The sequence below is a fragment of the Meles meles genome, chromosome 5, assembly GCF_922984935.1.
Source record: "Meles meles chromosome 5, mMelMel3.1 paternal haplotype, whole genome shotgun sequence".
NCBI classification, from domain to species: domain Eukaryota; kingdom Metazoa; phylum Chordata; class Mammalia; order Carnivora; family Mustelidae; genus Meles; species Meles meles.
In genome coordinates, this window is record NC_060070.1 from 118,669,515 (window position 1) to 118,692,978 (window position 23,464).

A 23,464-nucleotide genomic window follows, 5' to 3' on the forward strand; every position below is an offset into this window, starting at 1 on the left:
CCGGAGCTCAATAATTGTTAGCTTAAGAAATCAGAAGCTTCCTTATTTACTAAGGAAAGTGTAAATCTCAGATTTCATTCAGACGGTAGAACTGGAAACGCATTACCAAATGCTATTGTTGAAGCCCAATGAGCAAAAACTAGAACATATATGAATGTAGTTGGCTTTACTCAAAAACCTCCTGGACTTAAATTTTTTTCTTGAGATACGTTCCCATCCCCCTCCCAAAGTGATGAAGGAAAAGGCCAAGCTCATTAAGTAACAATATGCACATTACAGAGAAATCATCAGGAAATCAGAAATATGAGGGTGCCTGGGTGGCTCAGTCGGTTAAACGTCCAGCTCTTGATTTCGGCTCAGGTCATGATCTCATGGGTCTTGAGATTAAGTCCCACATTGGGCTCTGCATTCAGTGGGGTGTCTGCTTAAAGATTCTCTACCTCTGCCCTACCCTCCAGTCATGCATGCATTTTCTCTTTCTCAAATAAATCTTTAAAAAAAAGGAAAATAAAATATCTAAATATGGACTTCCATGTTATTCAACACAAAAATCATAAGAAAAAAAGTCAACTTAGGTCATTATTTTATTGGCAGGCCTTTAGATAGAAATATACCTAAACCATGCACAAAAAGAATAGATCAATCTTATTTTAAAAATCTTTCAGAGAAAAAAGACTCTCTTTTTTGCTTTCATCTGCAAGATATGCCAATATATGACTTTCCTGTTAGCAAACTCTTCTTTGTAACTATCTTAATTTCCTCATGCATCTGTTTCAGCTTCTTCACCTATTCCCAGTAAAAATAGAGAAAAATTGACATGTCTTTTATTATTTGTGATATTTATCTTGAAGAGTAATTACCTAGTCTTAGTCTTCTTGTAACCACATTCCTTGGTATCCTTTAAATGTCAAATGTAATGAAACATATCAGAAAGCATTCAATTCTTATCAGTAAAGAGGACATATTGAAACAAATAATGCTTAAAACATTTGGTAAAATTTGTACACTCATGTTCTCAGCAGCATTATTTACAATAGTTAAAAGGTGGAAACAACTTTAGTGTCCGTGGATGAGTGGATAATCAAAATGTAGTATATACATATAATGGGATTCTCTTTTGGCCATAAGAAGAAAGGAAATTCTGACTCAAATTACACGGATGAACCTGGAGGACATTGTGCTAAGTGAAATAAGCCAGACACAAAAGGCTGAATACTGTGTAATTCCACTCTTATGAGGTACCTACAAGTAGTCAAATTCATAGAAACAGAAAATAGAATGGTAGTTGCCAGGGGCAATGAGGTGAAGGGAGGGAGGGTTGGGGAACAAAGAGTTATTTTTTTAATGAGTACAGAGATTCAATTTTGCAAGACAAGAAAAGTTGTGGAGATGGATGATGATAATGGTAGCATAAGAATATGAATGTACTAAATGCCACTGAAATGTATACTTAAAATGGCCAAAATGATAACTTTATGTTATGTATATTTTACCACAATTTTTAAAAAGAAAAAACATGTGGTAATATATTTGCCATCACATCCATCAATAAAGTAAACAAAATTCAGAAGTATTTGAACATAACACTCTTGAAATATGGGGCAGAAAAATCTGGAGTATTTCAAGAGCTAGTGCCATAGTTATTAACAGTTCTCTACACCTTTTAACCTCAAATTTATCAAAATAAACCTAGGGTTTATTTTTTTTATACATATATAAAAGTTTTTTCACTTTTAAAGAGATGTATGAATAGCTGTACTTTATAGATTCTGAATCTTACAAAGACATTCACCATCTCTATAAAGGATATGGTTATTTCAAATTGTAACTTGGTTCTATAATAAACTGCTAGTTTTGGGAAAACAAGGTCCAAAACCCCATCTCACCTTCCACTGTGGTCTCCTCACCACTTAAGGGAACACTAAAGCCATCCTCATACTCCGCAGTCACATTGACTAAGTATAGGGTCTCTGGCTTCAGGTTGCTGAGAACGACGCTGGTGCTTGATGCCGGCTCCACCACTGTGACCTCATCATCCCCAGTAGCTTCCTTGTAGGTGATGTGGTATGAAAATACATTTTCTCCAGCAGGAGACCAGTTAGTTTTGAAACTGTGAGAAGTTGTCTCAGAAAAACTAAGATCCTTTGGAGGCACATAAGCTATTAAAAAAAAAAAAAAAAGGACACAGTTAAAAATATTTAAATCTATAAAGCAAAAATAGACCTGATGACTATGTTTCTGAAATGGCTTATGTTCATTGGGGGAATAGTCATTGAGACAAATGTATGGAGTAAATATTCCACATAAGACCACTGAGAGAAGGCCTTTCATTTACAACCCTACCAGGAGGTCGTGATCATTTGTCTTGACCATTAATAATACTAAGTTACACTGTTTAAATGATTAATTAAAATTTAATTTGAATTGGGTTTCTAAATACAAAAAAGTAATGGAATGGTCCTGCCTGCAACTAGAATATTTAAATAGTAACAGACCTAAAATGAACCAGCAATACTTTCCCATTAATCCTTGGCAATCAGATATTAACTTTTAGCAGTAGACAGTGTTTCAAAGTAATGATTAAGGAATTCTTCCTAACAAAAGAATAGTCATGAGACAAAATCATAGAAGAGCCATTGTTTAAGGCACACTGCTCTGTTGAATATTCAATGGAAAAAAGACAATCTCTTCAATAAATGGTGCTGGGAAAACTGGACAGCGATATGTAGAAGAACGAAACTCGACCATTCTCTTACACCGTACACAAAGATAAACTCGAAATGGACAAAAGACCTCAACGTGAGACAGGAATCTATCAGAATCCTAGAGGAGAACATAGGCAGTAACCTCTTCGATATCAGCCACAGCAACTTCTTTCAAGATATGTCTCCAAAGGCCAAGGAAACAAAAGCAAAAATGAACTTTTGGGACTTCATCAAGATCAAAAGCTTCTGCACAGCAAAGGAAACAGTCAACAAAACAAAAAGGCAACCCACGGAATGGGAGAAGATATTTGCAATTGACAGTACAGACAAAAGGTTGATATCCAGGATCTATAAAGAACTCCTCAAACTCAACACACACAAAACAGATAATCATATCAAAAAATGGGCAGAAGATATGAACAGACACTTCTCCAATGAAGACATACAAATGGCTATCAGACACATGAAAAAATGTTCATCATCACTAGCCATCAGGGAGATTCAAATTAAAACAACATTGAGATACCACCTGACACCAGTTAGAATGGCCAAAATTAGCAAGACAGGAAACAACGTGTGTTGGAGAGGATGTGGAGAAAGGGGAACCCTCTTACACTGTTGGTGGGAATGCAAGTTAGTGCAGCCACTTTGGAGAACAGTGTGGAGATTCCTGAAGAAATTAAGAGTAGAGCTTCCCTATGACCCTGCAATTGCACTGCTGGGTATTTACCCCAAAGATACAGATGTAGTGAAAAGAAGGGCCATCTGTACCCCAATGTTTATTGCAGCAATGGCTACGGTCGCCAAACTGTGGAAAGAACCAAGATGCCCTTCAACGGATGAATGGATAAGGAAGGTGTGGTCCATATACACAATGGAGTATTATGCCTCCATCAGAAAGGATGAATACCCAACTTTTGTAGCAACATGGACGGGACTGGAAGAGATTATGCTGAGCGAAATAAGTCAAGCAGAGAGAGTCAAGTATCATATGGTCTCACTTATTTGTGGAGCATAACAAATAACATGGAGGACATGGGGAGATGGAGAGGAGAGGGAGTTGAGGGAAACTGGAAGGGGAGATGAACCATGAGAGACTATGGACTCTGAAAAACAACCAGAGGGTTCTGAAGGGGCGGGGGGTGGGAGGTTGAGGAACAAGGTGGTGGGTAATAGGGAGGGCATGTACTGCATGGAGCACTGGGTGTGATGCCAAAACAATGAACACTGTTATGCTGTAAATAAACAAATTAAAAAGAAAGAAAGACAGGAGAGTGTGACATTATTAACAATTCAGAGCGGTACCTATGAACCCCAGGTGACTGGAAGTGATAGTAAGTTTTGCAGCACTAGAACAGTTAAGGAAGACTTTATGAAAGAGATGGGTCGGGTCACTGAAGGTTGACAAATAGAATTTGAACAAATCAAGAAATGAGGTTAAGGAATTCCAACTGTGAGAAACAATGCCCACAATTGGTCCAGAAAAGGCAATGCATAAAAAGAATTCAAAGTTCTAGGACTCTGTTCTCATCACCTTTAATTCAAAGGACTTGGCTCACCATCTACTACATAGTGCACACTCAACTAGGGGTTGTTGTATTGAATATGACAAATAGGTGTGATCAAGCTGGTGCCCAGCCCTGCTGAAGGGTCTAGGATCAAAACATCTAATGATTCCTGGTAAATAACTTTTTCACTAATTAATACATGATCCATACCCAGGAAAAAGTCATACTTCAGAGCTAAATAAACTAAGCCCAAAGATTTATAAAGATAGGAAAGTTACTCCTTCCTGTATCTAACAGGAATCTGAGAAGCATATTATCCACAATTTTAGAACCGAAAATGCTTTGCTCATGAAGAGATTTTGGCTCTACAAAGTCTACTAACCTTTTTTCTTTATAGCTGCCAATTCTTGCTCAATTCTAAGGCAGATAGACTGTGTGAGTTCAAAAGATATTCTCTGAAAAGCATCGAAGTCTTCCACTGTGAACACATGTGTCTCAGCAGGAGGAGAGGCAATAGCTTCCAACTCTGAGCGAACAGCATCCTTGACACCAACTGCAAAGATTTCCACATCTGAGTTCCTTAGTTTTATAGCAGGATCTCTGAAAGCATCCGAAGATTTCCCATCCGTGATAAGAATCATGACCTTTGGTACGTTGCCTCTTGAACCCTTGCTAGGCACAAATATTTTCTCTCTGACATAAGTCATTGCTTTCCCAGTGTTTGTAGATCCTCCTCTGTAGGGGAAGGTGTTTATTGCTTCAATTATATCTTCAACTTTGGTGAATTTTTTCAAAGTGAACTCAGTATGAGGATCCCGGCTGTACTGGACAAGACTTATCTGTACCCTATTTGGTGAAATCTCAAAACTTTTTACAAGAACTTCCAGAAAGGCTCTAACTTTAACAAAGTTTGCAATCCCAATGCTATAGGAGCCATCAACCAAAAACACAATATCGGCTTTTATATCCACACCACGTGAGCATTCTGTGAAAAGAAAAAAAGTCCATTAAAGTTCAACAAATATAAATTAATCATTAAATATAGATACCTGGTTTTCTTAATAAACACACTTATTTAAAGAAAACTATTAAAAATATTTTAAAACTAAACCTGAACCAGTAAGACATACTGTCCAATGGACCATCACATACACTAAACTCAATGATAGACCTATTCACTTACCCACTTGAACTTTCATTGGCTGAGTCTTCTCCATTATTGAAATGGGTTCACTGGATGTCAGTCCCTTCATGGCAGAAATACTGATCTGGTATTCTGTGTCTGCTGAAAGGTCACGAACACTAAGTATGGTGGTCTGAGGACCCACACTGAGCGCGTGCTGTCGGCTTCCAGCCGTCATTGGTGTAAGAAGGACTTTATAGCCAGTCACTGGGCTAGGAGATGGACTCCAACTAAGCTTAATGTATTTTGATGATACTTCCGTGGCAACCAAATTTGAAGGAGGTTCAATAACTGCAAAGTAACAAGTTGAACAGTGATTAAAACCAGTGAGATGCAGGGGCACCTGGCCTGCTGAACTGGAGGAGCATTTGTCTCTTGATCTCGGGGTCATAAGTTCAAGCCCATGTTGTGTGTAGAGAATAAATAAATAAATAAATATTAACTACAATGAGATGCAACCCTTAGGTTTGAACAATCAATTCTCCTTATCCAAATTAATCATGAATTAGTCTAGAAGAGCTGCCCAGTTCCAAATCTCTACTTCTACCTATACCTATCCACAACCAAAAGAGACTCAGTGCCTGATTTTTAGTCAGGGCACTGAGAAAGTTAGGGGAAAAGAAAGTTGTTGGAAGACGTTAATAATAAGATATCTGATGTCTAATTCTCTGGAACCAAAATTTCCATTCTGGTTTTGATATTTTGTTCATTGTCTTTATTCTTAGGTATCAAAGTAAGCACTTGATAAATACTTGTTAAATCAATGACTTACTCAATTCTTTTTCTCTTTTAATGATACCATAAAGGCTAAAATATAATCTTTAAAAGACACTTTATAGTACAGTAAGAAAGATAAAGGATTCAGCAGCTCTTAAACAAGTTCTTCTAATTTTAGAAAATTGTATTCTCACTTATTTCAAGCCAAGAAAAAAAATGTTCATAATGTCACCAAGAGGGACTCAGTTTTTAATAACATGTATATTAACAAGGAAATATTGATCATCTAAAACATTTCTATCCTTATGCAATGTAGAACATAGTGAGGTACTTAACAGAAAATACGACACTGAGGTACTTAACAGGTAGTATGAAGTATTTTAAAATACTTCAGATCAAATTTTCACACTTTTACATTTGTCAATGGAATCAACTTCGCAGAGTATACAGTTCCTTTTTTTTTTTTTAATTTCATCCTGCAAGAAGTGGATGATCAAACAGGCACAAATTTCCTCATGGCCTCGTCAAAAAGGTAATCATATGGAGTGCATAAAAATGATTTCTAAAATGTGATAAGTGGTGGGGAGCAGGGAGAAATAACAGATGTGCCAACTGGATGTTTGGCCAAAACTTTTGAGTGACGCAGAGAACAAGCCACGGACTAAGCCAGGAAGGAAGAGAGGCCCCGAGGAGCACAGTGAACACCTGCAGTGCAGCCCCATGCCATATCCAAGCCGAGTTCAAACAGTGGCAGGATGGACGTTTGGTCTATCCCACACATGCACCCCAGGGAAGACAGGGCAGTGTCAGAATGTTTAAAAGACTAAGTAAAGAGAGGTTAATCAGGAGAAAGTGGGGTGAGGGGATCAATTTTGTAATCACATAGAGCAAAAGAATCAGACATTAGGCAGTAAGACAAAGAAAAAGGCTTGGAGCCCATGAAGTAATGAGAAGGGGTTCTGAAGCAGAATTACAGCCATCGAATGTTGCCAAAATACTTGGGGTTTGGAGATTAAAGAGTTTATATGACTGAAGAAGTAGCTATTTAGAACTTATCTTTAATCACTTGTCAATTCTCAAGCTAAGAGGAGAACAATCATGGAAATTATGACTTTTTAATGGCCAAAAGGATGTTTATGAAATGTCTTCTGAAATGTCTTTTCTTTCGCCCATGTATTTAGAAGCAATAACTGATAAAAATGGGAAGATTTTCCAGATGTGGAAGGATCAAACCGACTGATCCTTGAAGTATTTTTTAAAAGTTTTGAAAACATGCAGAGAATGATGATAGAAAACCCTTTTGTTTCACCAGTGAGAACACTGTTTCTCACTAGTTGATGTTGCTGAATGTTAAGATACACGTCCTCCCAGCCTGTCAGTGTTTACTTCAGAGTGTAAGGCCATTAAAGCAAGTATATGGATAGCATAATTATGGACATCCAATGTGCACAAAATAGTCGCAGAGAAAAAGAACAAGTCAAACTTGTCCAAAAAAGATTTTTAAGAACTTTATAATGACATAAATATTTTACTTCACGCTCTACTGAGGGAGGGGGAACAATTCAAATGATAAGTTGAGTTACTGAAAAGCCATATGATGGAGTATATACCTGGAGAATCACCAGAGGTGTTTGAATAAGTGTGCCTACTTTTAGAATACCTGTAAAGCTATAAATGCTACCAAATAATGGAAAAAGCAAACACAGGGGAACACTGAACCATTCACTCACCTTCTTCTCCACTAACCAATTCACCAAGTTGTTCGTCAACACCGGAGCACACCTGGGAGATGATCTCATTCTGAATATCCACAATTGCATCAAAGTTGGCCACGTTGAAAACATGGTTTAATGAAGGCGTGGAGGCAATTTGTTTGAGTTCTTTTGCATCTGCAGCTTTAATGCCTTCAAAAACAAAAGGACAAGGATATATATTGGAAAGAAAAATGTGCTGAATTAGGGAAGTTTTTTGCCTTCTCAGTCCTTTGAAAGTAAAGCCATTTGTAAATACTTATTTAGTCATAAATCAGAATTGCTTGGCTTCGTAACGAATGTGCAACTGTTCAAATGACAAAGGCATTTTATAAGTTCATAGAAAGTGGCCAGTCAGAAAGGAAAATCAATGGTTAATAATACAGAGCAGGCTCTCATCTCAACGCTGCCATCATTTGCCCCTGCCATCTGTAAAGATAATACTTTTTTCTTCCAGAGTCCTGAATGACCTGGAACCCTCCGAATTCTTCAAGTATTACATAATACAGGAAACACATTTTAAAAAGCAGTTAATGATAATACAAGGAGGATCTTTATTAGAATCATTGGTCCAGCATTCTTTGAAAAGGAGAGGGCTGACAAATATGAATACCACCTCACAATGCATAGGCTAAGGGAGTTATGTGAGAGAAATACATAAGCAGAATTTTTACTCAAAAGATGACATGGTTTAACACTACACTATGAAATGCTAAACACTAAACACTTCTAATAGCATCTTTCTTTAAGGAATGTACCTTTCTTCTTCTCAAGCCTTAAGTATTGAGATATGTCTAAAGCAAAAATACTTAACCAAACATGACCTACCCAAAGAGAAAACTTCAACCCCTATATTTCGAAGCTCTCTTGCTGGAATTTCCACTTCATCCTGGGATTTGCCATCCGTAATAATAATTGCCACTTTAGGAAAGCCAACTCTTGCTCCAGCGGATTCCGTGAAAGTATTTTTAATTAAGTAATCAATGGCATCCCCTGAAAGTGAAAAAGAAACGTGTTCATTCACTCCTCACAAAATTTTGCCAGAGTCAAAAACCGTGTGATTATTTTCAAAATTATTTAACATGTGAAAATTGTGCAATCCTCAATTTCTTTCCCAAACAGCTATTTCATTTATTTTCAACAATAACAAAATTTGTAAAATCATACCTGTCATTGTGTTGCCACCTTTGTATGGAATCCTTTTAATTGCTGCAAGAAGCTCATCCCTTTGGTAGTATTGATTTAAGTTAAATTCAGTCCTGGTATCAGAGCTGTACTGAACAACTCCAACCCTTGTCTTCTCTTCTCCGATGTCAAAAGCAGACACAAGAGCACCAATAAAGTCTAAAATGTATTTAAAATTATTTCTTCCCACACTCCATGAGCCATCCACGAGGAACACTAGATCAGTCCAGGCACTGACAGAGCATTCTGAAATACATTTGATATATTTTTAAATGATGTATTCTTAACTCTATCCATCCTTAACAAATACAAACTAACGTTGAAAAACTATTGTCTCCTTAAATCATTTTGTTCATTAGAACATATTCACATTGTTCTTCACCCACAACTGACATGCACAAAAGAATATACCATTTTATTAACAAACACAGAAGCATTTTCAGTGCCTTCACTAAGATGCATTTATGGAACTATATGGCTCGAAATTAGTACATAAGACATTGTGCAAGAAGAGATAAATAGATACATGACCCACTCTCCAAGAGCATGTGACTGAAGTATTCATGCTATCAACCTATTTTTATAAACGACATCCTTTTCCTTTTCTCTCCAAGTACAAATTACACAAAACATCTGGGGGACATACAAAATAAGCAGTGTCTTCATTCCTTGGTATTTAGCAATAAATACAAAACAATTGCTGTCTTATTCAAGCAGATGTAGTTAAGCGGAAGGAAAGAGAAAATCTTTTAAAATTCTTCTGCATTTTAGAATGCAATTGTCTAAAGTCTGCAGTGACTTAATCTAGAGGGTTAATAGAATCTAACAGAAGTAAAAACAAGCATAGGGGCACCTGGGCAGCTCAATCATTTAAGCCTCTACCTTCAGCTCAGGTCATGATACCAGAGTCCTGGGATCCAGCATGGAGCATTGGGCTCCCTGCTCAATAAGGAGTCTGCTTCTCCCTCTCTCGCTGTTCCCCCTACCCCTCCCACCAGGTTCTGCTCTCTCACTCTCTCTCTCTCAAATAAATAAATAAAATCTTTTTTAAAAAATGTAAAAAGAAGTATAAATATGATACAAGACAGTCAAAATATCTTATTGTCCTAATTACCAGTGTATTTAAATTTGACATCTAAAACCTACTTTTACAAAACAAAGAGTAGAAAAACATTTCAGTTCAAAAGTTAAAAAGGCACATTATATCTTTAAATTACTGAAATGTAATGATTGGCTTTTATAAATGAACACCCATGTCTTTCCTTTTCTCTGCAGTCAGAAGGAAAACAGGCTGATTTTCATGAAAATCTATATTTGAAAGGCAACACAAAGTGAATTTTCTGAAGATGTTTTCATCCTTGTAGTCAGTTGGTGAATAACAAAAGAAATACTTGGCTACAAAGAGAAGGAAAGGGTCTTGGAAAATTTTGGAGCTAAATACAAGTTGTGTGCTTAAATAATTTTTGCACACCATTTAATGGGCCCATTTAAGTCTATTAAATAGTCAATATTTGGTACGATGCTTTGATTTAGAATAAATATCGATGGTTCAGGAAAAATATTAGCATTATAACTGAATACTACAAAGTTCATTGTAGATTATTAGACATCAGAAAGAATGATGAACAGGCATTTGTAAGGAAAAATTCTAGGTAAAGGGGACTTTGTATTCAAATCCTTTTACTGTCCTCCTGGTCATAAATCCAACTTTTATAAGGAGCAAATTAGAAGTCCAAGAAACCCCTTAAGGGTCCATCCCAGTAAGTCAGACAAAACAATAGAAGACAAAGGAGGCTAGAAATTGTCAAACCTAGACTGAATAAAATTCCTTTTGTTTGGTTATGAGTGCACCAAGGATCATTGGGTATCTTATTTTGTTTGGGGTTGGGCTCCCGATTGTATATTACAAAGAACACTGTGAACAGCATTGTTTTCCGTGACTTTTTCTTTTCTAATTTGTCTCCATGATTCTTTGTGGGGGTGAAATCATGATAAAGGTGGTGCAAGAATGTATCAGAATGACCAGGGGAGTTGTTTCAAACTGAGTAGGGCTCCACTCCCATCTCTCTCCCCACTGGTGTCTCCCAGACACCAGCTCCCCAACATCCTCTCTGGAAAATGTGTATATCCTTCAGATATGTGAAGACCCACATGTTACTAGAGATGTCTTACACAGACACTGGAAATGGTGACACTGACATCATTGAAAGTCATGCAAATACTCTAGAGGGGAGCATAACACAGCCAGAGATTTGGGAATATATTTTCATGGCAAGAAATTCTTCAAACACAAGGAGGGCGACTCTCTGGTGTTCTAGCTTTATATTCTTCATATAGCCTTATTTCTATTGGTTTGCCTTCGAGAAATGAGTTAAGTCTAGTGGTGAGCTTTGTTTTTCACCTACTGCCAAAATCCTACCAAAAAAAAAAAAAAAAGGTGGATACACACCAATATACAGTTTACTCCCAGTATAATGAATACTTACTAAATAGAATGAAAAATTGACTAGAAACTCAAAATGTAGGTAGTATAACTGTTTTGTCAGATATTACTATTATATCACCCATATTACTTCTAGATAACACCTATAGAAATTAATATGGGGGTAAAATCAAAGTATGCATATAGTTGGAACATCTCCTTTATACTACATTTATGACTTCTATAAATCCAAGCAAAAATATTAAGGGAAATACTTACTTTGTATCTCTGGTTTTCCAGGTTTCTTCTCACCTGGCTTTGTCGGACCACCTGTTTGAACTGAGTCAAAACTTGATTATTACAAAAAGAAATGAACCTGTACAAATACTTCCTTAAGAAATATAAATATGTTGTTTTCCCATTACTGTCTTTCAAACGTATGATCCATGCCCAGCTGCTCAGAGAATACTGCCAAATAAGCCATGCCTTACAAATTACTTTTGGTGAGGGTTTAGCTGTATTTCAAAAAGATAGTGATATTGTAGGCTGGCAAAGTTTTCACTCATAATTTTCCTGCTGCTTCCAAAGACTAGGGTTGTAAATTGAGAATGAATTATTAACATCCACAAATGCCTAGGATCATAGGAAGAATATTTAATACTGATACAAAGTAACTCTGCATAACAGATTAAATCTGAAAGCTGGAGATGTCTCCTGCAAAATTAAAAGCATAAAGGCACTTTATATGTGTGCTTACTTGTTAGTTGTCCTATGACTGGTACACTTTCCTCTACTTCATCATATGAAGTAATTGTCACCACATACTCTATTTCAGGTATAAGGTCTGATAATAAAGTTTCAGTGGTACTAGCTGCAAGGGTAAATTCCTTAGTGGGCCCATCTGGAAATACAGAAAGGAAAATATGAATGCAATAAACTATCTTTCCCATATAACATGACACAATATAATATCATTCCCAGATATACTCAAAATGTAAAAAATTAAATATATATACATTTTTTCAGAACATCCAAACACTATCTTCATTATCTTCTTCTCTCTTCTGAAACCAAAACTTTGAAATTCTATAAATGGGCATTCTATAAATTCTATTCTATAAAAAGTCATAGCCTTTACTTAATGATAATCATATTCAATATTTTTTGAGGACTCAAGGATTCCTCTGGGATAAAGATACACCAGAATATCAAACCAAAATCTCCCACTGTTTCTGAAGGTGAATGGTAGATAACAAAATTATTTCATAAATGAGACCAAAAAAAAAAAAAACCCAGAAAATAACTTAATTTTAAATTATGTCCTGGAGAAGAGTGAAGAAAGGTTATTAGGGGATGAAAATCAACTCAAGAACAACAAACACCATAGCTGAAATTAAGCTGTAGTGGGAAGCAGTCTGGAGAATGCATTCTCCATCCTCAAAAGGTTGTATATATTAATAGGTAGCCATAGTCCTCTCAGTTGACTTAACTAGGTATCAAACATTTCAAAATACCATGTACTGGGTATATACTTATATACTGACAGTTAGGTGCTCCCTTCTAGAGTATGTTCATTCTTAATTCATTCAGGAAACAGTATTTCCTAGGGACTAAGAGCCTGCTGGGATTTTTAATTTTATTATATTTTCATCAAAACAGAAATAATCAAAAAAAGTAACAGGGAGTATAATAGAACCCCAAGAAACAGTCCTGGTTTAAGTGTGGAGCATGCAGAACCAACCAGGGCCCGCCCCCAAAGGACAAGATACCAGGGCTCTGCTGGGTTGAGTGGTCTCAGTGCCAGTTTGCAGAGTACAGAAGTCAGAAATTTCCAACACATGGGAACTGACGGAACTGTTTTTCAACAGCTTTATTGCTTTGGAATAAACGAATGAGTTAACTGCAAGTACATTTGGGGAGAAAAGATTCAAAGAAGAAAAAGTAAATTGTTGACCCCGTAAGTTCCCAGATCCTATTAAAAAATTTTTCCCAGTTCTGTGAGAAATTAGCATTTTAAATCATTAATATTTTTAGAGACCATAGTGATAAATTATATTGACATCATCCCTCTCTACTATCAGCCAGATAAGACTTCTTCCTACCACCTGACCAGTGTTAGTGGAAATGGTTATTTTCCCTTTCCACGTTAAAACTGAAAGTTAATCAACAGAGATTAGTTTTCCACACTTGGGCAACATCATAAACACTTAAAGATAACTCCTGAGAACAATCAAAACAAGGTGTTTTGTTGTTGTTGCTTTTCAAAGACTCTTATTCTTAGCCCAGGATCTATGGAATCCACCTCGCCAAAGTAAATTCCTGTCTTTCATCATGGCAGCTCACCGTTATTCCAGAATGTTTCCTGAGTACTGAAGTGTGCAGGAGACTGGGTAAGGAAAGAACTCACTTCATCACTTGACACTTTAAATATTGAAAAGACTAATTCAAGAAGAATATCAAGAAGTGAGAATCCTATTTTATAAAATCAAATATTATAAGCAATATTCTGATCAGGCCAAAAAAAGTCCACTTTTAATAACAGCAGCTTAGCACAATGAACCATTTTAATAAAGCTCAACACTACAAAAATATAATAATGAGTACTAGGCTGGAAATCTGGAGACCTGAGTTCACCAACTATCTGGTGACATTGGTTGAATTCCTAAGGTTTTCTAAATTTCAGCTTTCTCATAATGAAATGGAAGGAGGAGAGAAGACTGGATGATATCAACTTTGGTGTCTCTGTTTTAAAAACCCAACATCTCAAAACTTACCTGTTGTAGGGTCCACTGTTATTCTGTAACCCACAATTGGATCAGCTGGTCTTGCCCATGACATATGAACAGTATTTTCGTCTATTATTTTAAAATTCAAGTCTGAAGGCGGGTCAACTGCAAAAGAGAGAGTTGAGATCAATTACATTCTCCAATGTCACAAATTTTCAATTTAATCAATAAAGAATTGTGTCGAGCAAAGCTTACTAAAATTGTCTTTGCATAAATTTGTTTCCAACAAATATAGAAGATATCTTGTTGGATAAGAATAAAATTAAAAGCTGACAAGATATGACAAAACATCAGAGAGTATACATATTACAGAAGACAGCACAAAACACTTCTGATTCTTGAGTTGCTAGGTCATCCAAGAATGGCCAGCAAAATCAAGCATAGTAGAAACATATTTGGATACAAGTACATACAAGTACAATGAAATCACAGATAATAACCACATATGCAAACAATTCACATAACGATTAAAGGGATCTCAATACATGCGGAGAGCATTTTGAACAAGCATGCCAAATCACAACCTGCTTATAACCACAGAAGTTAATTTAGAACATTGACATAGTAGTATTTTTCCCATAATGTGGAAAAGAATCACTGATGTTTTTGATTCTCTGCATCATTTTTGTGCATAATTTTTGTTTGATAAATCTCAATCTGTGCAGAGATGAAATTTAATGAAAGAGAGAAGTCATGGGAAATTTAGCACTGTTATGTTGCACAAGAAAATATACATTTAAATGTATATTCACATTCAAATGGACAAATATTCAAAAATAGTAATAAGGGCTGTTAATTTATAAAGATATAAAAAGTGTATGTAAACAGTTGTTTATAAAACTAATAATTCTGCCTGTTTACACCAATATGCTGTATGTTTGCCAGGTGTAAACCCACACTTATTTTTCTTTGCAGCAGGTATACTCCATACTAGAAATGGCATTTTAGATTAAAATGCCAGTATGGTCCTTTACAAAACGGTGGTTAATTATGAAAAGACAACATCAAACCATATGTTTATGGACATTTCTTTACAGAACTTAAAGAAAACAGTGAAGAAGGATCAGTGATCTAAAGACATGACTGTGCATAAAAACTTGGAGAAGTCAATGACAGGAATACTTGAAAAGTACAGAAAGAAATAGTTTACATACAAAACTATACAGCTTCATGCATGTGTCAATGAAATGTTGACTTGTTTTTAGTTTCCCACAATGAACGAAAGCCTCCATGTACAATAGTCATTACACAAAGACGTTTCAGAGATATTTTATAATGATATTCTCTCTGCAATGTTCATGCCTCTTCATGCAGCATTGTACTGACTCACTGTCAGTGCATGGTCAATGTGTTATAAATGATTACCCTTGAAGTAGGTCAACAAAGTAAGATGACTAGCAGCCATCCTCTTCTTAAAGTATTTAAGTCTGAAAGTATTCCTTGTGAGTCAGATTCTTTGCATCTCTTTTGAGGGATTATGATCTCCTTTTTAGGTTTTCATAGATGTCAATTGAAATACAGTAGTAGCGTTGAGACGCGAGTCACAGAATTTAACTGGGGTTAGGGATCTATGTAATATTAATAGCACGTTTTAATGGAAATAAAACAAATTAAGTAAGCAAACATTTGCTTTGAAGAACTGATGCTTCCAACTGTGGAGATGGCTTTTTATTTTCGTTGGATATACTAGCCACGGAATGAATGTTATTTTCTTACTATCCATACACAGGCAGTGAGATTAGACTATTAATCTACATGCATAGCTTAATTATTCAACATTCTGCTGTCTGTAATCATATTGCAAGGTTTAGCTGGAGTCATCACTTAGTATAACAAGCATGCAACAAATGTTAATAGAACAAGAGGTATTAAGAATATCATTATAAAATATTGTTCCAGTAGCAATGGCTCAGGACAAATTTAATGCAAAGGCAGACACAACTGGCCTGAGCATGCTTTTAAAAAAAAAATCAGTACATGGAAAAACAGTACCACCAACCTTGCAAGGAAATTGACCTGAAGCAGCGGACATTAGGTTAAAACTGCTGAAGGGCAGCAGCGGCCCACCTTGTTGGTGTCCAAATGACCAGGATTCCAGAAAAACTGAAAAATTGACTGTTGGGAAAAGTCTTTAACATTTCAGAGGATTTTAAGGAGGTGTTCATAGAAACTCAGATGTGGTACTTGGGAATCAAAAGCAGGAAAGAATGGCCAAGTAGCATGTGTGCAACTGAGAACCCACTCCACTTTTCTTCCTGCCCCTTGTATCACATGTAAAACCTTCCAGGCTTGCCACTCCATTTGTATGTTTCTTGCTTGTTCATTTCACAAGAAAAGATAACAAGGCAGGTGTGAGTAGGGTCCCGTGTCAACTTAATCAATGTGAAACATTTCTTTATTAATCTTGAAAACCTTTTTTTTGCATAAAAATAATTCACAACTGCCAACGTATTGTCACAAGCAGTGTCTACCCTGAGACAATGCAGATGCCAGAATTTTTAAAATATGAGCTATCTGTAATGGACTATGATTGCAGAGAGCCACAGTTGCATAGAATGAGAATCTGAACCAAGAGAGCTGGAACTCAAATTATAAATAAATAACATACCAATAAGGTATATATTCAAAAAACCTGAAGACCGATAACGAAAAGACTAAAATTTTAAGTTCTCCTAACTCTAGTAGTTTTAACTCCCATTTAGGAATAATGCTTTCCCTTATCAATAAGCTATGCTATGAAAACTGCATTCTGGTGATATTTTTGTTACATAAATTGGCAGGATGTGGGGCTTTTTAGGAATGATAATTAGAGCCAGCCATTTTCGGAGTGTCTACTATACAACAGGCAGAGTACAAGTCACCTTTATTGTCTCTTTTTCTTCTCATAACAATCCAGCATAATGTGCCCTGTTATCGGTTTCGCAGATGAGTCAGTAAATTCAGAGAGATTAATACATCTAATAAGCAAGAAAACTTTGATCCCATAGCCAGACGCCAGATTATACAAAGTAAAAATGAAGAAATATTTCAGTAAAGGCTAACTTTACAAAGCAATATTTGTACATATGTGCCTATTAATACATACCTATGCATTTTTTTATTCTGTTAAAAAACATTATTTGATGTCTGTTCAGTAAGAAATATGTGGTATTCAGATATTTCCAGTTCAGATATGGATAGAATTTGACAAATTAACTTTACCCATTTTCTTTAAAAATAAAATATCGATCTTGATACGTATTTTATAAAACAATTTTTTTCATTATGGTAAACAAAAGGAAGTTTACCAACAGAGATGAATGGATGGATGGAAAGATGGACAGAGAGGAGAATGGTCTAGTAAGTTTTGGTAACATAGATGTTAAAGATAAAGCAAAACATACTACCAAAATATCATCTTGATTAACTAGCAAGACCTTTTAGTCTGATCTTTGTGATAACCCTGAAAAGGATATTACTCTACCTTCAGAACCCTTTAGTAGTATGCAAAAGTGGTTTCACTTTATGCAATTGGCATTAATTTATATCTTCCATCCAAAGCTAGTCTAAGTTTAATGATCTTTGCCATGATATAGTTGTTTCATTTGTTTATAAGATAAAAAATTAACAGTTGATATTTTAAACAAGTGATGGATAATTCTGTACACATTACAAAACATGTTCTTTCAGGGCTGACCAGTTTTCAAGCAAGAACTAGCACTAAAGCAGGACAAGGAAACGTGAAGTAACCACATTAGTTGACTGAGTTATTCAGCCTCTCTTCCTCATTTTCCCATTTGCAAATGAGAAGTTCAGAACAGATGATCTGTAAGTTCCCCTATAGTCCAAAATTTCTGTTATGGCATAGTATTATCAGATAAACATAAACACAGGGGCGTTTGGGTGGCTCAGTTAGTTAAGCATCTGCCTTCAATTCAGGTCATGATCCCAGAGTCCCAGGATTGAACCCCACATCGGGCTCCCAGTTCAGCGGGGAGTCTCCTTCTCCCATGCCTGACCCCCCACCCCTGACTTGTGCTCTTTCTCGCTATCTCTCTCTTTCAAATAAATAAAATCTCAAAAAAAGACAAACATAGACACAGATTATAAAAATACTTATTAATTAGCCTCTCACGTAGACACAAGACAATTACAGCTTGTCCTTAATGGCCTCAACTCACCGGTCAATTGATAATAACCAGTTACTCCTCATTAATTATAAATACAAGTCAAACTTACTAAACTTAAAACCCTGTTTTTCATAAGACATGTTCAAGTTGAATTCCAGGTTAATTAGAAAGATGTCTAATTCTCAGGGAATGCTGGCCATTAATCTTTAAGTGCTAAGTATTAAGTTTCCTAAAAGGCAATTAACATACTATATGATACGTGAACCAAAAATGATTCATACATTGTAGGTCATACAGAACACTGGCCAAGTTACAAGGCCAATAAAGTCTACTAAAGCAAAAAAAAAAATCATTTTGCCCTCATTTCCATAAGACAAAATACTGTATTATGAAAAATAAAGTTCCTTGTATAAGCAGATAGAAGGAAAACAACAGGACAAGAGTGGTACCACTATAAAAAAAGGAGATACAAAAAGTGTATGCCAAAACCTTTTAATTAATTTCAAAAAAGGTATTGTTTTTAACATATACAAAGTTAAGGAAATAGAAATAGTATGAATTCAAGAGTTCAAGCATGACATTGTACAAGGGAAAGAAAAGTAACTATGGCCATTTTACAGCTCAGTTCAAAATGACATAGCAGGGGTGCCAGTTGAAATTTTGAAATGCCCCCCAATGTCTCCAAGAAATTTTCTTTCCAGTCATTATCCCCAGAAAGACCTTGCCCACAAATTTTGGTAGCCCTTCACAAGCTCGTGGGACCACTTAGCTCGTAGTGAACACCCAAGCTGTGTTCACTATAGGAGCCACCAGCCACGTGGGGCGATTAAGCACTTGAAATGCAGACAGTTCAAAATGAAACATGCATGCCTGATTTCAAATACTTAGTACAAAATTGTAAAATATCACACTAAAAAATTTTATATTGATTACATGTTGAAGTGATAACATGGTGGATATAGTGGGGTAAGTTAGATGTAATATAAAGAGTAATGTCTCCTGCTTCTTCTTCCTTTTTTAATGTGGCAACCAGAAAATTTTAAGTCACACGTGTGGCATGCTTTTGTGGCTCACAATATATATATTTTTGACTGTAGTAAACTAGAAAATAAGGCCAAAAAAAATGAATCCCAATAAAATATAATTATTAAATGCTGACCCTAAGGAGGTGGGAGACAGAAAGACACAGCTGAAGAAAGCAAAAGTAAGAGCTGCACCAAATTGGAAAGTTAAAATGTGAGAAATACGGAAATAATCAGTAACATAGATAGTAAAATGTTCTCTTCTTTTTATTACTGCTGTATAGTTGACACACAATAGTAAAATGTTCTCTTTAACTGCACTTTGCTAAGCAGCCATTATCCAATTGAGAATTGATTTTTTCCACTTACATCATTTCCAACCTAATTCTTTTCCTAAGAATTCTCAAATCTTTCTGATTTTCAAATAACTTATTCTCTTAATGGGCAATAAATAGGCCACTTCAGTGAATTATCTAAAAATATCTTTAGTAGGACTTCCAGAAGCTCCTCAAATAAAATTCCTTCCTAACAACGACATAGAGAGGAACATTAAAGGCAACCTCATCTGAGTATTACTTCACAGAGACCACTCTGCAAAGCCTCTACAGTCACACAGGAGGGGTCAGATAAGAGGAGCAAGTTTCTGCCACTTTTCTAAGCAGGTCACAAATTTTGGAGCCTCTCTGTTTTTCCTAATCTTCTTCTTCTTTTTTTTTTTTTGTACCTGCCATCCTGAAGTGGAAAATCAAACACAATAGAAAGTTTTTTTAAAATCTCAGTGTTGCTATGAAAGGGCTCTCCTTTCCCACAATCTCTAAAAAAGTACCACCCACCCTAGAATTCCCACAGCTGCCCCACGCATTTCTTCCCTCCCTTAACTCCATCGGGGGCATTTTTATTGGGAAAAAAACAAATTAAGATGTCTGTTATGGTATTACCCGATTTACCTTGCAGAACAAACAATAACTCTAGTTTGTGGGTCTCGGATGATTCTTGAAGGAACACAGAAGCTCTCACTAGGTTAATACACAGAAATAACTTTTTAAATAAATACTGAGAAATTAGGACATCAAGTGCACACAATAAAAAGAATAAAGTGAGGTTGAAAATCTAGCAAACGTCCTTCATTTTCGATAGGGCTTAGCCGTTTTGCAGACCTTGGGACCAGGACACCCAGGTCCCAGCCCCTGACCGACCCCACTCAGGGCTTCGAGAGAGAAGAAGGGAAGGATGGAGAGCCTGTTCTTCCTGGCGCCCACTTGCTTTCTGGGTTGGAAACCTTGGCGCAGACCCTAGCTGTCCTCGCCGGACTGGGCCTGAGCCACGTTCCTCCGAGCTCCACAAACCAAACAGGGAAGCAGTGACCCTAGGCCAGGAGAACACATTCTGGGTCTGGATCTCTGCTTGCCACCCATCCCCTAGGCGGTTTAGCTGCCACCTGGTTCGCCTGCACCATCCGCCTAAAGGGCTAAGCTCCCCACAAAACACACAGAGGCGCAGAGCCGGCACTGTTGGAGTCCTTTATTTCATGCTGTCCCCGAGGTCGCAGCCCGGAACCAGATGGTGACCAGCCACGTGAGCGAGCCTGCCCGTGCTCTGGGGCTCCTGGGTAGCACCAGGAGGCGTCCTGTTCGTAGAGCTGGGTGCAGCTGTCGCCCCCTCCCGGATGGCCGATGCTCTCGGAAGGCAGCGGTGTAGGTGGCAGTGTGGACAGCACACCGCAGGGACAAGCGCAAGGAGACCACACAGCACTGTACGGAATGGATTAAGCAGAATACGAAAGAGCTTGACCTGAGAGCTGGAAAATAGACAGACCTCAGGAGAAGGGGGTGTTTCTCTTAGAGGAGAGAAACATCCGGAGAAAACACGAAGTACAGGGAAAACAGAGCAAGCAATAGTGGCAAGATCCTTTGTCTTTTCCTTTCTAGAATTCTGCATTGTCACTGAGGGAGGGGAAAGGAAGAGCGTTTTACCTTCTGCCTCAATGGAAGACAGGAGCAGGGCCGCGCCCAGGGCGGCGAGCGCTGGGGGAAGCCTGGTTCGCATGCTCAGCGTCCAAGCTCACAGCCACATGAAGGGATCTGCGGGAGGAAGCAGTGACCGTATCAGAACCGGGTCTGGGCAGGCCTGGAACCAGGTTAGAACTGGAGCCTGGAGCCGGGCCAGGACCCGACCAGATCTGCCTTAATAACCTCAGGGCCCAGCCTGGCGTATAATGGGCCTATTGTGGAGCAGTGGAAGTCAAGTTCATCTGCTGCAGTTTAATCATGGCACTAAGAGGGATTTCAAGTTTAAAGAAGGTCCTGTTTTCCTGGAGGTTGGTCCTGCTTAGCATCCCTGGGTGATGGCCTTACCAGGCCCCACATGACTTCATCCTGCCTTGGTGATGGCTAATTCAGAGGTCATTTTATCCCTGACTCAACTAAATGTCTCTTCCAGCTGGGGATTTTATTTGGCCGGCAGCTTTTTCCTAGCTGCTGAACTCTTTAGGTAACTGTACTTTAGTGGTCTCAGGGTAATTTGGAAAAGTATAATAAAACTCTTTTACTCTCTTTTTTTTCTTCATTTTGTTCTGCCTACAAATATGCAGCACTTTAAGGTCTGAAATGGATTATACAGAAATATGTAAGTCCCAGCTGAAACCTGACCGGACAGCTAGCTGCTTTGTCTTCACATGTGATAAATCCTTTACCCAAAATGAGGGGAAAACAACTCTAAGATCCATAATTATTTTTAAAAAAGGACAAGCCATAGAAGAGACAAAAAAAAAAAAAAAAAAACACACACTCTTGTCTGTTTTCCCAAGAAATTTTTTTATAAAAATTCTCAGTAATATTCATTTAACTTATTTTCACTTCACTTATTCCAGAAGATTCCAGATCCAGAAGATTGCAGGTATATATGCTCCACAGGAGAATATGTTCTATTCTGATTTTTCCTGATTCTGTACCTAGGTTATTAATTCCTTAAAGACGAAGAGTCTTATTCATCTTTGGTGACTCCCAGCACACAGTAGGTGTTTAATCTATGTTGGCAGAAGAGAATCTTCTAAAATATTCTGAGGTCCAATGCAGAGACAAAAACTACTAGCAATGAACTGAACTGGGAAGCTGCCAGAGGCAAAACGTAAAAAGAGGGTTGACTGTGAAGTACATAAATTATTGTAAGGCAACAGATGAGCCCCCTTGAAAAATGAAGTCCTGTTTGGGAATCCAAAAATGAGCCAAAGGTCGAGCCCTCTTTGAGAAAAGAAACTGACAAGCTCCAGCTATGCCCTTCCAAATTATTGGCACAATGTATTAGAGCATCTCTCCTCTGCCTGAGTGTAAATTGCGTTTTAAACATCTGATGAGCAGGCGTGCCAAATTGCCCAGAGCTCCTTTTTATGAAGCCAAGATTAAAATGTTGGCGCTGCTCTGAAGATTCAAGGGCTCCAGCGATTTCCTTCTTCCTAATTAACAGCTGTTTGACATTTCTAACCCTCTTCTCCCATCAGTGAAAAGCAGGAGGTGAGACTGGCCCATTGTTCCCATCAGCTGGCCGTACTTTGCTACAGTAATTTCGAACTCAGTTGGAAGCGTGCTCGCGAAAAGTTAAAGGCTGACAATCGACCCATCAAAAAGCTCTGTGCGACCTTTTTTTATTAAATCTTGAACTTTTCACAAAAACCTTAAGAGTGGAAGGAAGCTCTTTTGTCTGGGTCTAGAGCGCCACCTATTGGCTGCCTGGCTCAGCGGCAAGAATGAATCATGTTGCGTTGGGGTATCCGAACCTACCAGCCGGCCAGTCATTCCGTCCATACATTAAAAAAAGAAAAAAAAAAAAAAATCTCTCCTTTTAGCCAAAACCTTTATGTGAATGCTTAGCTCAATGCTTCACTGAACATTCTCAGACGTAAATGTCTGAAAGAGGCCGCCCCTACGTGTCAGAGAGGATTCCCTCATTTCACCCTCATGAATGAAAATGAATCAGTTGCGGAGGAGCGCGTGCGGGGGGAGGTCTTAAGGGACTGGTGTCCTTCCATCAACTTGTCCCCTTCCCCACCCCGCCGGAAAAGACCCATTCTTTTACTCCCG

At 37.5% G+C, this 23,464-nt stretch overlaps 1 protein-coding gene across 3 annotated transcripts in view; it reads right to left on the reverse strand.

The window, feature by feature from the left end:
* Window positions 1-23,464, reverse strand: part of COL12A1 (collagen type XII alpha 1 chain) — a 120,390-nt gene that overhangs the window by 95,448 nt on the left and 1,478 nt on the right. For 2 of the 3 annotated variants that reach the window (XM_046005218.1, XM_046005219.1), the window contains exons 2-11: window positions 21,362-21,469; window positions 14,246-14,362; window positions 12,229-12,372; window positions 11,751-11,810; window positions 9,032-9,295; window positions 8,693-8,857; window positions 7,844-8,017; window positions 5,397-5,687; window positions 4,596-5,198; window positions 1,887-2,159 (exon numbers count right to left, since the gene is read on the reverse strand). In XM_046005218.1, coding sequence (XP_045861174.1) covers window positions 1,887-2,159; window positions 4,596-5,198; window positions 5,397-5,687; window positions 7,844-8,017; window positions 8,693-8,857; window positions 9,032-9,295; window positions 11,751-11,810; window positions 12,229-12,372; window positions 14,246-14,362; window positions 21,362-21,434 — 2,164 coding nt within the window. In that variant the 5' untranslated portion in view covers window positions 21,435-21,469. The remainder of the gene's footprint in view (window positions 1-1,886; window positions 2,160-4,595; window positions 5,199-5,396; window positions 5,688-7,843; window positions 8,018-8,692; window positions 8,858-9,031; window positions 9,296-11,750; window positions 11,811-12,228; window positions 12,373-14,245; window positions 14,363-21,361; window positions 21,470-23,464) is intronic. The other variant, XM_046005220.1, reaches the window with a different exon arrangement.